The 9,232-nt window shown below is 33.4% G+C and overlaps 2 protein-coding genes across 4 annotated transcripts; both read right to left on the bottom strand.

Moving 5' to 3' along the window:
• Positions 1 to 1,799: 1,799 nt before the first annotated feature.
• On the bottom strand, positions 1,800 to 3,566 carry LOC120191835 (WAT1-related protein At5g47470-like). The gene is made up of 7 exons (XM_039194731.1): positions 3,269 to 3,566; positions 3,137 to 3,202; positions 2,888 to 3,004; positions 2,483 to 2,779; positions 2,280 to 2,451; positions 2,003 to 2,151; positions 1,800 to 1,951 (listed from the first exon to the last, which is right to left on the bottom strand). The coding sequence occupies exons 1-7, from the start codon at positions 3,484 to 3,486 to the stop codon at positions 1,834 to 1,836; spliced, it is 1,137 nt and encodes a 378-aa protein (XP_039050662.1). The 5' UTR covers positions 3,487 to 3,566; the 3' UTR covers positions 1,800 to 1,833.
• An 801-nt stretch (positions 3,567 to 4,367) lies between these two features.
• LOC120191807 lies at positions 4,368 to 7,892 on the bottom strand. 3 transcript variants are annotated; one of them, XM_039194716.1, is made up of 11 exons: positions 7,625 to 7,892; positions 7,096 to 7,155; positions 6,954 to 6,993; positions 6,285 to 6,463; positions 6,101 to 6,139; positions 5,792 to 5,878; positions 5,504 to 5,564; positions 5,322 to 5,404; positions 5,057 to 5,173; positions 4,741 to 4,832; positions 4,368 to 4,621 (listed from the first exon to the last, which is right to left on the bottom strand). In XM_039194716.1, exons 1-11 carry the CDS (start codon positions 7,670 to 7,672, stop codon positions 4,507 to 4,509), a joined length of 921 nt encoding a protein of 306 aa, XP_039050647.1. In that variant the 5' UTR covers positions 7,673 to 7,892; the 3' UTR covers positions 4,368 to 4,506. The 3 variants fall into 3 exon arrangements, with proteins under 3 accessions (XP_039050647.1, XP_039050648.1, XP_039050649.1); XM_039194717.1 differs by lacking the exon at positions 5,322 to 5,404 and having other exon boundaries at positions 5,057 to 5,181; XM_039194718.1 differs by lacking the exon at positions 4,368 to 4,621 and having other exon boundaries at positions 5,057 to 5,181.
• Between the last annotated feature and the right edge of the window lie 1,340 nt (positions 7,893 to 9,232).

The raw sequence follows: 9,232 nt of genomic DNA, 5'->3' as shown, positions 1-9,232 counted from the left end.
AAAAGTGTGTGTCTCGGGCCTCCACCTCTCAATCAATGCAGAAATTAGGACATGTTCGAGTTTGCAACCGCCAATAATTGTTGCAATATATCTGAACCCGACAGAAGCCAAATATGGCAAAATACGTTCCGGTGTCGGTATACGTGGATTTTTAATAAATGTATCTAAAATACGATCAGTATCCTAAATAATATGCATTATAAAAAATTAAAATTAATATAAATTCATAAAAAATTTAAATTAAACATAACAATAAATATTAACATTAATTATAAAAAAAATATTACCATATCGCTAAAATGTCTGGAGATATGGTCAGCATCCAATCGCAGCAGCATTTCACTTTCCATTATAACTGTAGACAAAAAAAATAATTAGGACAAAAAATAGTTAATTAATAAATTTAAATAAATAATAATTATATATAAATATTATTTTTAATAAAAAAAATAATATTTATATAATTATATTAATATAAAATATAATAACTATTTTTAAAAAAATACTAACTGAAAAATAAATTTCTTACCACTAATAAGAAATTTAAAACTCAAAGATTTAGAGAATTTAAGTTATATAATAAAGGAGAAGATGATTTTGGTGTGAAGAATGAGAGGAGGTTGAGAGGGTTTATATAGGGGGAGGAGGATGGGTAGTTGGGGAAAAATCGGATGGGCATTTAAGACATTTAATGAAAGGCGCGTTCCCAGGGATGCGCCTTTCACACGTGGCAACCGAATCAGCAAAATCCCGTGAAGGCGCGTCCTCGGGGATGCGCCTTTCACACGTGGCATCAAACTCAGCGTAAAATCAGGTAAAACGAGTCCCCGGGGATGCGCGTCCCCGGGGATGCGCCTTTCGCCACCTCAGCCGAAAGGGTACCACTTCGAAAAATATATGTCAAACGATGTTAAAAAAGAAGATATTCGATTAAACGGTGTCAGTTTGGTCAAATCGTCATTAAATTGTATCACCGTCCAAAGCAAAGTTTCATCCAAACAAATCTATGTTAGAAAAAGGGTAAATTACATTTTGTTATCATTCAACTTTCTTCTCATTCTTATATTGGACATTAAAGTTTAAAAATTTTTAATTTACTTACTAGACTTTTAATTTATTCTTATTATAGTCCTTCAACCATTAAGTACTTAACGATATTATGATTGGATATTTTTATTTTAAAATTTATGAAATTGCCCAAAACAATTTTTTCAATTTTTGTAAAAAAATCTTATAGTTATAAATTCCCTTTGATTTCTCTATGATCAAATATCTTCTTTCAAATCTCAATAGCGGAGAGATGGAAAAGAAAGAAATGAGTTGTATATACCAAGAATTTAATGAATAAACTATTTTTTAAAAAAACTTTAATAATCGAAATAAGAATGAGAAAAAAATCGATTGATGAAATTAATAATTTATCTTTATAAGAATTAGGGTTAAGTGCTCGTATTAGGTTGACAATTTAAAAGTTGATCAGGAGTTGACTTTCAAAAGATTAAATAAGTTAAGATTTTTAAATTAAGTTAAATAAGGTTATATTATATACATGCAAAGTTAATCATGCAAAACATCTTTAAATTAATCTTAGATTCTAAATAGTTCAAAACTATCAAATATTCTAATTAATTCGTAATATTATAATTTAAATATATAATAAAAAATTCTAAATTTCAATTAAATATCATAAAATATTAAGAAATTGATATATCGATCAATCAGCATAATTTTAATCGAAGTAAATTTGTAATTCGACTGCATAGATGTATGTAGTTTTACTAAAAGTATATACACATGCGCTGCTCGAACTCAGATCACTAAAGGAGAATAAAATTATTTCAACAACAGTTTCTCCGGATCAACAGCCTCTTCGATATTACAGTAATGTTCTCTTTTTTTAGCCCATAACACCACGTATAGACCAGTGAACATCAGGAACATTCCTGCAATACTGCATTATAACAAAGATTTTGTTCAATATGTATGTACGTTTAGTGCTTACCTTCCTAATGAAATTGTTCCCCCCAAAGTAATAACAGAGAGGACTGCAATGACTGTTCCAATGGGGCTGAACATTGAGACAAGAACTGGTCCCCTCTTCTTAATTTCCCATCCATTGAAGCTTAAACATGCTCTGCCCATTGCACCTCCCTGCGCATCCCGAATCGGATACATAAATATATCCGATACTGGCATCGGATCACGAATATTTCAACAAAAATGAAAGAGTCAGGAGCAACATTATCTGATACATGCTTTTAGCATACGAGAGAGCTTACAAGTAGAGAAAAGGAAATCAGGTCCTTGACACTAACAAGGGGCGAACTCCATTGCAAAGAATGGTCTTGAACCAACTGAAGCACCGCTGTCACGATCATTCCGATTAGAGAGGTTATCGCACGCAGGGACGTCGGCGCAGGCAAATCGACCAATGTTGTTGCCTGCAAAACACTACATTTCTTAGCTAAGAAAAAAGAAGCAAAAAGGAAAACAGTACCATTGATGGTTTTGAAGAACGAATATAATCATATATACTAGCAAGACAACATTGATTGATAGAACCAAGACAGCTGCAACGAGGTACGAGCAACCGACGATCTTATCTCGGTCGAAAACGGTATGACGATGAGGATCATTAGTTTGGGAAGGCATGAATGTTGCATCATTTGGTGACACAGTGCTCTGCATTAGGCTCATTGTAAGACCACCTAAGACACACAGGATTGTGCCTGCAATCTTCACTTTACTGTATAAGCAACTTAGATCAACTTTCTCTAACCTGCATTAAAAGGAACCTATGACCTCAAGAACTTAAAAACAGCGACGGAATTAGGATCAAATATCGTGTTACGTAACGTCGACATCAACAGTCAAGTAGTCATGTTACCTGCAAGTCCAAGCAATGATGAAGATAAGGCCTGGAGCAAGGTTTGGCATGGCTGTTGCCAATGCAGGTGATGCTAGATTTACCCCCTTCAAGAATAGTAACTGGAATAGACTTACCCTGAGACAAACATTAATCTCGACATTATCGTATTCGTATGTCATTATTTGATACATTGACTGTGTATATTCCATATTTACTCGATGTGCATATATAACTTTACTATAAATTAATGAAAATCATTTTACAGACCCTGCAAAGGAGATCAGCAGTAGTCGAATCATCAACTTCAAAGTCAATTGTTTAGGCCATTTGCTCCTGAAAAATCAAACACCACACGATCATGGACGACAAGCTTTTGCAATGATAATAATCTCCAGAAACCAGAAAAAAAGGGAAAAAGAACCTTTCAAAATAAAGAGCAAAAGGAAAGAGAGAAATGAAGGTTGCAAAGGAGAAGAAAATACAATGGTGAAAGGCTTAAGGCCAAGCGTCATTAGATATCCGAGCAACACTGAGTTCGCCGCGAAAAACAACTGCACCCCCACCAATCCTCCTACTATCACAGCTTCGTTCTTCACGTTCTCCATGACCATCGCCATCTTTAATTATTTTCCTTCACTTTCCTTCCTTCCAAACAACCCCTAAGCTCACTCATCTCTAAAACAACTACACAGATGATCAAACCCTTTCTTCTTTCTTTGAGATTATAATATACATATTTATTAAAGTTAAAAAATGTTTTTTAGTTAACAGCCTTTCATGAAAGAGGCTCCGCCCATATGTCTTTCTATCTCTTACGGATCACTTAGCTAACTTTCTCTCCTACCAGTCTTCTCTTTGCAAGAGGTTGACGATGATGATATGATACTTCCGTTTTTTTAACGCATTTTTCTTTTCATAGCTTTCGTTCTTTTATTTGGATTTTTATTTTGTAACAATAAGACTATCACGTCACGTTATTCCAAAATTAAAATATTTATTTAAAATTTAATTACAAAGCATATTTAATTTATCGGTGATGCATAAAAAATTATAACAATAAACGGGTATATTAAAATTATTAAGATATTTTACATATTTAAATGTTATAAATAGAATTATAATTATAATAGTTATCATCAATAAAAACTTAGTGAATAAATTATATTTAAAATTATATAATTATGAGTAATATAATAAATATTTTTTTTTTAAAAATAATCACAAGCACAAATTATTTGGGAGTTTTAAAAAAAATTATTCTAATTACCTCATATTAATCAAAAAATAATCACAAACATGTCATTTAATTAAAATATTATTGTTGTGGGTATTTATTATCGGATATTCGTATTTTCGGGTACCCAAATTAAAAAATTAAAAGAATAGTTGTAAATTCATTTGAGACATAGCATAATCTGAATCACAATAAATATATAAAAAGACTATAAATAGTAAAATTAATTTTAGTTCCACATTAATCATATACTGTTAAGTAGAATAAACACAAACATAACAATGGTTTCTTTACTTTGAAGCAACCACTTTGATCTATTCAATCTGGGTTTACATAAGCAGAGATGAAAAGAATTCATGCAATGGTCAATGAAAATTAGGGTTAGAGAGATGGGAAGACATTTTCACACATCTGTCAATAGTAAAGAAGATACAATCACCACATATGCAAGGAAAAAGAAAATCGCTATCTGAATGAAGAACTTCGGGTTTTCCCTCATGTTCGGAGATGTTACCGCCCTGCAAACATGATCGAATCCATTCGTTTCATTGGACCTTGATAATAGAAGATGGAGGATAATTAACTGTGATTCAGCTGGGGTTTTTTTTATGGAATTCATGCTGCAACCACACATTACCTTGCAATTCGCTGTGAAAATCGATGAAATGGCAAGCTCTGAATGAATACGATACCAGGCCCTGTTATAACGGCTGTCACCAAATTGTCGGCCTGCGATTTCAGATAGAAAAGAACATAAAAAATTATAAGGCTGGTGATTAAGCAAAGTCCAGGAAGTGGACTGAGACAATAGAAGTAGGATTATAATGGTTTTCATGTGCAGCTATCAAGCATAAAAACACAAATCGTAACACGAAAAGCACATATGCATCAGCAGTCCTACACAACCACTATCATATTGAGATAGTGCAAAAAGAATAACCGAAAGCAATCACCCCAAGGACTGGTCTTCTTATTGGACCATTGTATTTGATTTGAACATCGATGGAAGTAGTAAGGGCTGCAATGCATGAGACATCAACTGCCAATACCTCGCCGGCCTCAAGATTTTTCTGCACAACTAGCAAAATAAAGAACCCATGGTTTAGCTAGGGAGACCAACTTCAACATTATGCTATAACTAGCATAACGGAATACGATATCAATGACTGCTAAAGCAACAACAAAAGGAGTTCTGTTCTTTGTGTTTTCTTCTTTTACCTTCCTGGGAGGGAAGGGGAGAACAAAAACATCAGAGAAAAAAGAACATGGAAAAATGAAACTAATGCATGCTCTTATATGACCTGTCATGAAACCACAAGAAAAAGGTAAGAAGAAATCAGGGTATCTTTTGAACTTAGTAAGTCTAATAAAATATTAGGATGGATTAAAAATATACATACCAGAACCACCAGCAATGATAAACGCAAGACCCTGTCCAGATAACTTCTGCCTCAGAAATCCCTGTTATGCCAGTACAACGTCCATCAAATACACAGATAAAAACAGCTTTAAAAAGTTGGAGAAATAAACCAGAGAAATAGAAACACATATCAGAAAATGATATTTGAAAAATGATATTTGAAAAATGATATTTGAAAAATGATATTTGAAAAATGATATTTGAAAACACAGCTTGAGAATAAATTTTAGAGAAGGGAAAATGCAAAAAAGAGTCATCATTATGTCACCTCCAAACCAGTTACAGCATTCCGCGGCCACTGATCAACTGTATTACTGACTTTTACATCATTGACGGAGCAAAGAAATGCATCTGGCTACAATACAAGTTTACAAGGTTACATAAAAGTTCCAGTCGGTGGAATGAAATCCAAGCTAATCATGCAGCAAAAAATGAATCTCTATGCCAGCTATTGGAGTTCTTAACTTTTTTTTTGGATAGAAATTGGAGTTCTTAACTTCAAATGAGAAGTAAGGAGAAAGGTCAACAAATAGTTGGAGGAAATAAAAGGAAAATGAGCAGTTAACAAGTCAGTTACCTGACATAAAAGCTGTCCACCAAACATTGCCAAGTCAATCTGTCAAATAAACATGAACCAGAAACAACAGAAAACTCATGGTTACTCACAAAAAAGTGACAATTCTGGAATCAGGAGGCACTCAAATTCACCATCTGCTATAAATATAAAAATTGTTGACATTTAGTGAGTTTAAAACACAAACCGGAAGAATCCTTGCGAGAGAAGGTGCAGCAATTCCAACAAACCCATCATTTGGACCAGGGTTGCGAAGAGCGATACTAGTTATACTCTTGCCGAAAAACCATTGCCACATGCTTACCTCATTTTCAGGGACATAAGTGTTTTCCATTTCAATGGACCCAGACGTGAAGCACATGGATCCTACATTTTTTTTATGTTATTTCCTTTGCAGTTTTGCATATAAAGTTTTCATAATAACAAACAGCAACTTATGCAGCAAATCAATCATGTTATTAATTGAGCAGTCCTTAATGTTCTTCAGCAGATGATCTAATTCATATGAATTTGATGATTATATGAAACTACAAAGGCATAAGAAGAGATGGTTTAAGTTGATAGTACAGTACAGTAGTATCTCCTCTGTACTGAAGCTGACACATGCAAACACTATACCATTCATAGTATCATATATTGTAGATAGCATAAAACAGTAGCCTTTCAAATTGTAGAAAAAATCAGGGCTGAGTGCGCAGAATCCAACAAACCCCAACCGTTCATAAGGAGACGACCAAACGTAAGTGCATAATCACCAGACTACTAGAACTATGATGAAGGCATACATCACGGCAGCATCAAGACCCTGATTCCTACATTAAAACATAAAACTAGTACAGAGAGCAAAACAACCGACCGGGTTTTGCAATAACCTTTTCTTGTGGCTTCAACATTATCTGGTAAATTAAAGAACCAAAAAAAAGAAAAGAGTTTACAATCATAGGCACAGCATTACAAGCGTAAGCACTAAAAAATCAAGATAAAAAGCTAGGAAGTACCTGAACAATTTGAGCCTCACCACCCAATATTTGAAATGGGATCACAGCATCTTGCTGACTCTACACAATTTTATACCAACATGAGATTGTTACTCACGCCGAAACATTTGGATTACACAATATTAACATTCTAAGTACCATAAATTTCCTCTACAAGAAAAGCTGGAAAAAAATATTTCCATTTCCCGAATTTGCATTAATACTAGCTACTCTCACAATTTGATTATAAAGATGTTTACATACAACTTAATTATAAACAGATCAATTTCTAAAGAAATAGGGTCAAAGTCGACTGTATTTAAGGAAACCCCAATTTGTAAATATCTTCAACAAGGCGAGAAAAAGCTCATAACAGATCAAATGCCAAAGCAGAGCCTAAATACGATAATTTCATGCCCAAAGAAACAAAGCTCAATTTTCTTCTGATTTCACTTCAATTTTCTCATGGAACAGAACAAAACATCAGTGACAGAGCGAAATCAAAATACAAACAGAAGAAATCTAAAAAAAAGAGGCAAAAAAATGTTACCTGATAAACGTAGGGTTGAAAAGGAGTAGAATAAAAAGGGGCAGCCATGGAGTGATCTCAAGTTAGCAATAAAATCCTTTGATGCCCAGAGTTTAATTTTTGCTTCAACACTTCCTATCACTAATCCAAGAGCTACAACATCAAAAATGAGGTGGAAATGTTCTTTTTTTAAATGTTCAGGCTTGATCTTTTTCTAGGAGCACCGATCAGAGACTGGGTTTGGGGATTTAAGTCATTTCCATATGGGAATGAGATGAAGCTTGTGATTGTGATACCATGGGCGAAACGAAATGCTCCTTGCCTTCTTTGGTTTTATGACAAGTAAAATTACACCACACGTCTATGTTTTATGAGTATGTTTGTATTGGTCTTCATATTTCAAAAAGTCACAATTAAATTATTTTATTTATTGAATGTGACAATTAGGTCTGAATTTGATGATAAAATTATTTGATTGTTATAATAGATAAAATGAAATCATCTGTATTTTTTGAAAATATAATGACCAATTGTAAATATACTCATAGTTATAATTTATTTTTTATATATATTATAATAAATATTCTTTTTAATTTATTTAATGATTATGACATGATATGTGATGACCTATAAGACAACGTACTCATAATAATGTAATTTACTATTTACTCAATAAATAGGGTAAATGTGATTGTTGTTTTTTTTTTTTGAAAAAAGGTTTTGTATTCGATTATATGCAAATACAAAACGGAACAACAGTTTGGGTCTCGTTAAAAAATCCCCCTAATCCTAGATGGAGTAAAAATAATGCACCAAGAGTTGTCAAGAGTTTGCACCATCCGGATATAGTTTACATAGCTGCAATCAAATAGGCCAGCCTTACTAAACTGCACTTGAGGTGAAACCTCAAAAAACAAACCATGACAATGAACCAAAAATCTTTCACACTCACCCACCATTATAGCAGGCAATAAACCAAAATCTGAACCTTGACTTCACACCTATAAAACAATGCATCCAACATGGCATCCACAGAAAGCAGCTCCAAAGTGACATCATTAAGGAGAAAACAACCATCAAATGCAAAAACCAACAACAGTCAGCATCGAAGGCCAATTAATATTGCACCAGATTCAAGCACAAGGAAAAACAAGTATCGAAGACCATGGCAACAATAAGAGCTAAGATAAAGCCAACATCACTCCCCTACAACATCAATGAAAACTCCAAAAGGGATTTACCCCGATCCACAAAACACTAGACTTATAACAACACATCGCACAATAGAATCCTCAACAATCACATTAGTTGTACATGTCTAATTTCCTACAATCAACACAAACAATGACTACATGCACCTTGCCAAAAGCACAACACATATGAAGGATGCACCAGACTCATTGATGTCATAGAATCTTTTAAATCCAATTTAGTTCAAAGTTAAAAAACCTCTTGAAAATTCATTCACAGATAGAAACTGTAACATCCTCCATACCAGGTTAGTGATCAAATTGTGAGATTTAAAAATTTAGTGACCAAATTGGATAAATTAAAAAGTTAAAAGAATTGATTGAAATGTTTTGTGTAGGAGCAATTAGCAAAGAAGGATTTTAATACCCACGTGGAAGA

The sequence above is a fragment of the Hibiscus syriacus genome, unplaced genomic scaffold (assembly GCF_006381635.1).
Source record: "Hibiscus syriacus cultivar Baekdansim isolate YM2019G1 unplaced genomic scaffold, ASM638163v2 tig00116971_pilon, whole genome shotgun sequence".
Taxonomy (NCBI): domain Eukaryota; kingdom Viridiplantae; phylum Streptophyta; class Magnoliopsida; order Malvales; family Malvaceae; genus Hibiscus; species Hibiscus syriacus.
Note: the sequence above shows the minus strand (reverse complement) of the source record. Positions and strands in the feature narration are given on the sequence as shown.

What these genes read in the sequence shown, in the direction of transcription:
- LOC120191835 (XM_039194731.1), bottom strand. Translation starts at nt 3,486, where the DNA reads ATGGCGATGGTCATGGAGAACGTGAAGAACGAAGCTGTGATAGTAGGA. An exon ending in CTGCTGATCTCCTTTGCAGG is followed by an intron (nt 3,005 to 3,136) that starts GTCTGTAAAATG and finishes TGTTTGTCTCAG; the next exon opens with GGTAAGTCTATTCCAGTTAC. An exon ending in CAATGGTACTGTTTTCCTTT is followed by an intron (nt 2,452 to 2,482) that starts TTGCTTCTTTTT and finishes TAAGAAATGTAG; the next exon opens with TGTTTTGCAGGCAACAACAT.
- LOC120191807 (XM_039194716.1), bottom strand. Translation starts at nt 7,672, where the DNA reads ATGGCTGCCCCTTTTTATTCTACTCCTTTTCAACCCTACGTTTATCAG. An exon ending in GTGAGGCTCAAATTGTTCAG is followed by an intron (nt 6,994 to 7,095) that starts GTACTTCCTAGC and finishes TTAATTTACCAG; the next exon opens with ATAATGTTGAAGCCACAAGA. An exon ending in TCCCCTTCCCTCCCAGGAAG is followed by an intron (nt 5,174 to 5,321) that starts GTAAAAGAAGAA and finishes CTAGTTGTGCAG; the next exon opens with AAAAATCTTGAGGCCGGCGA.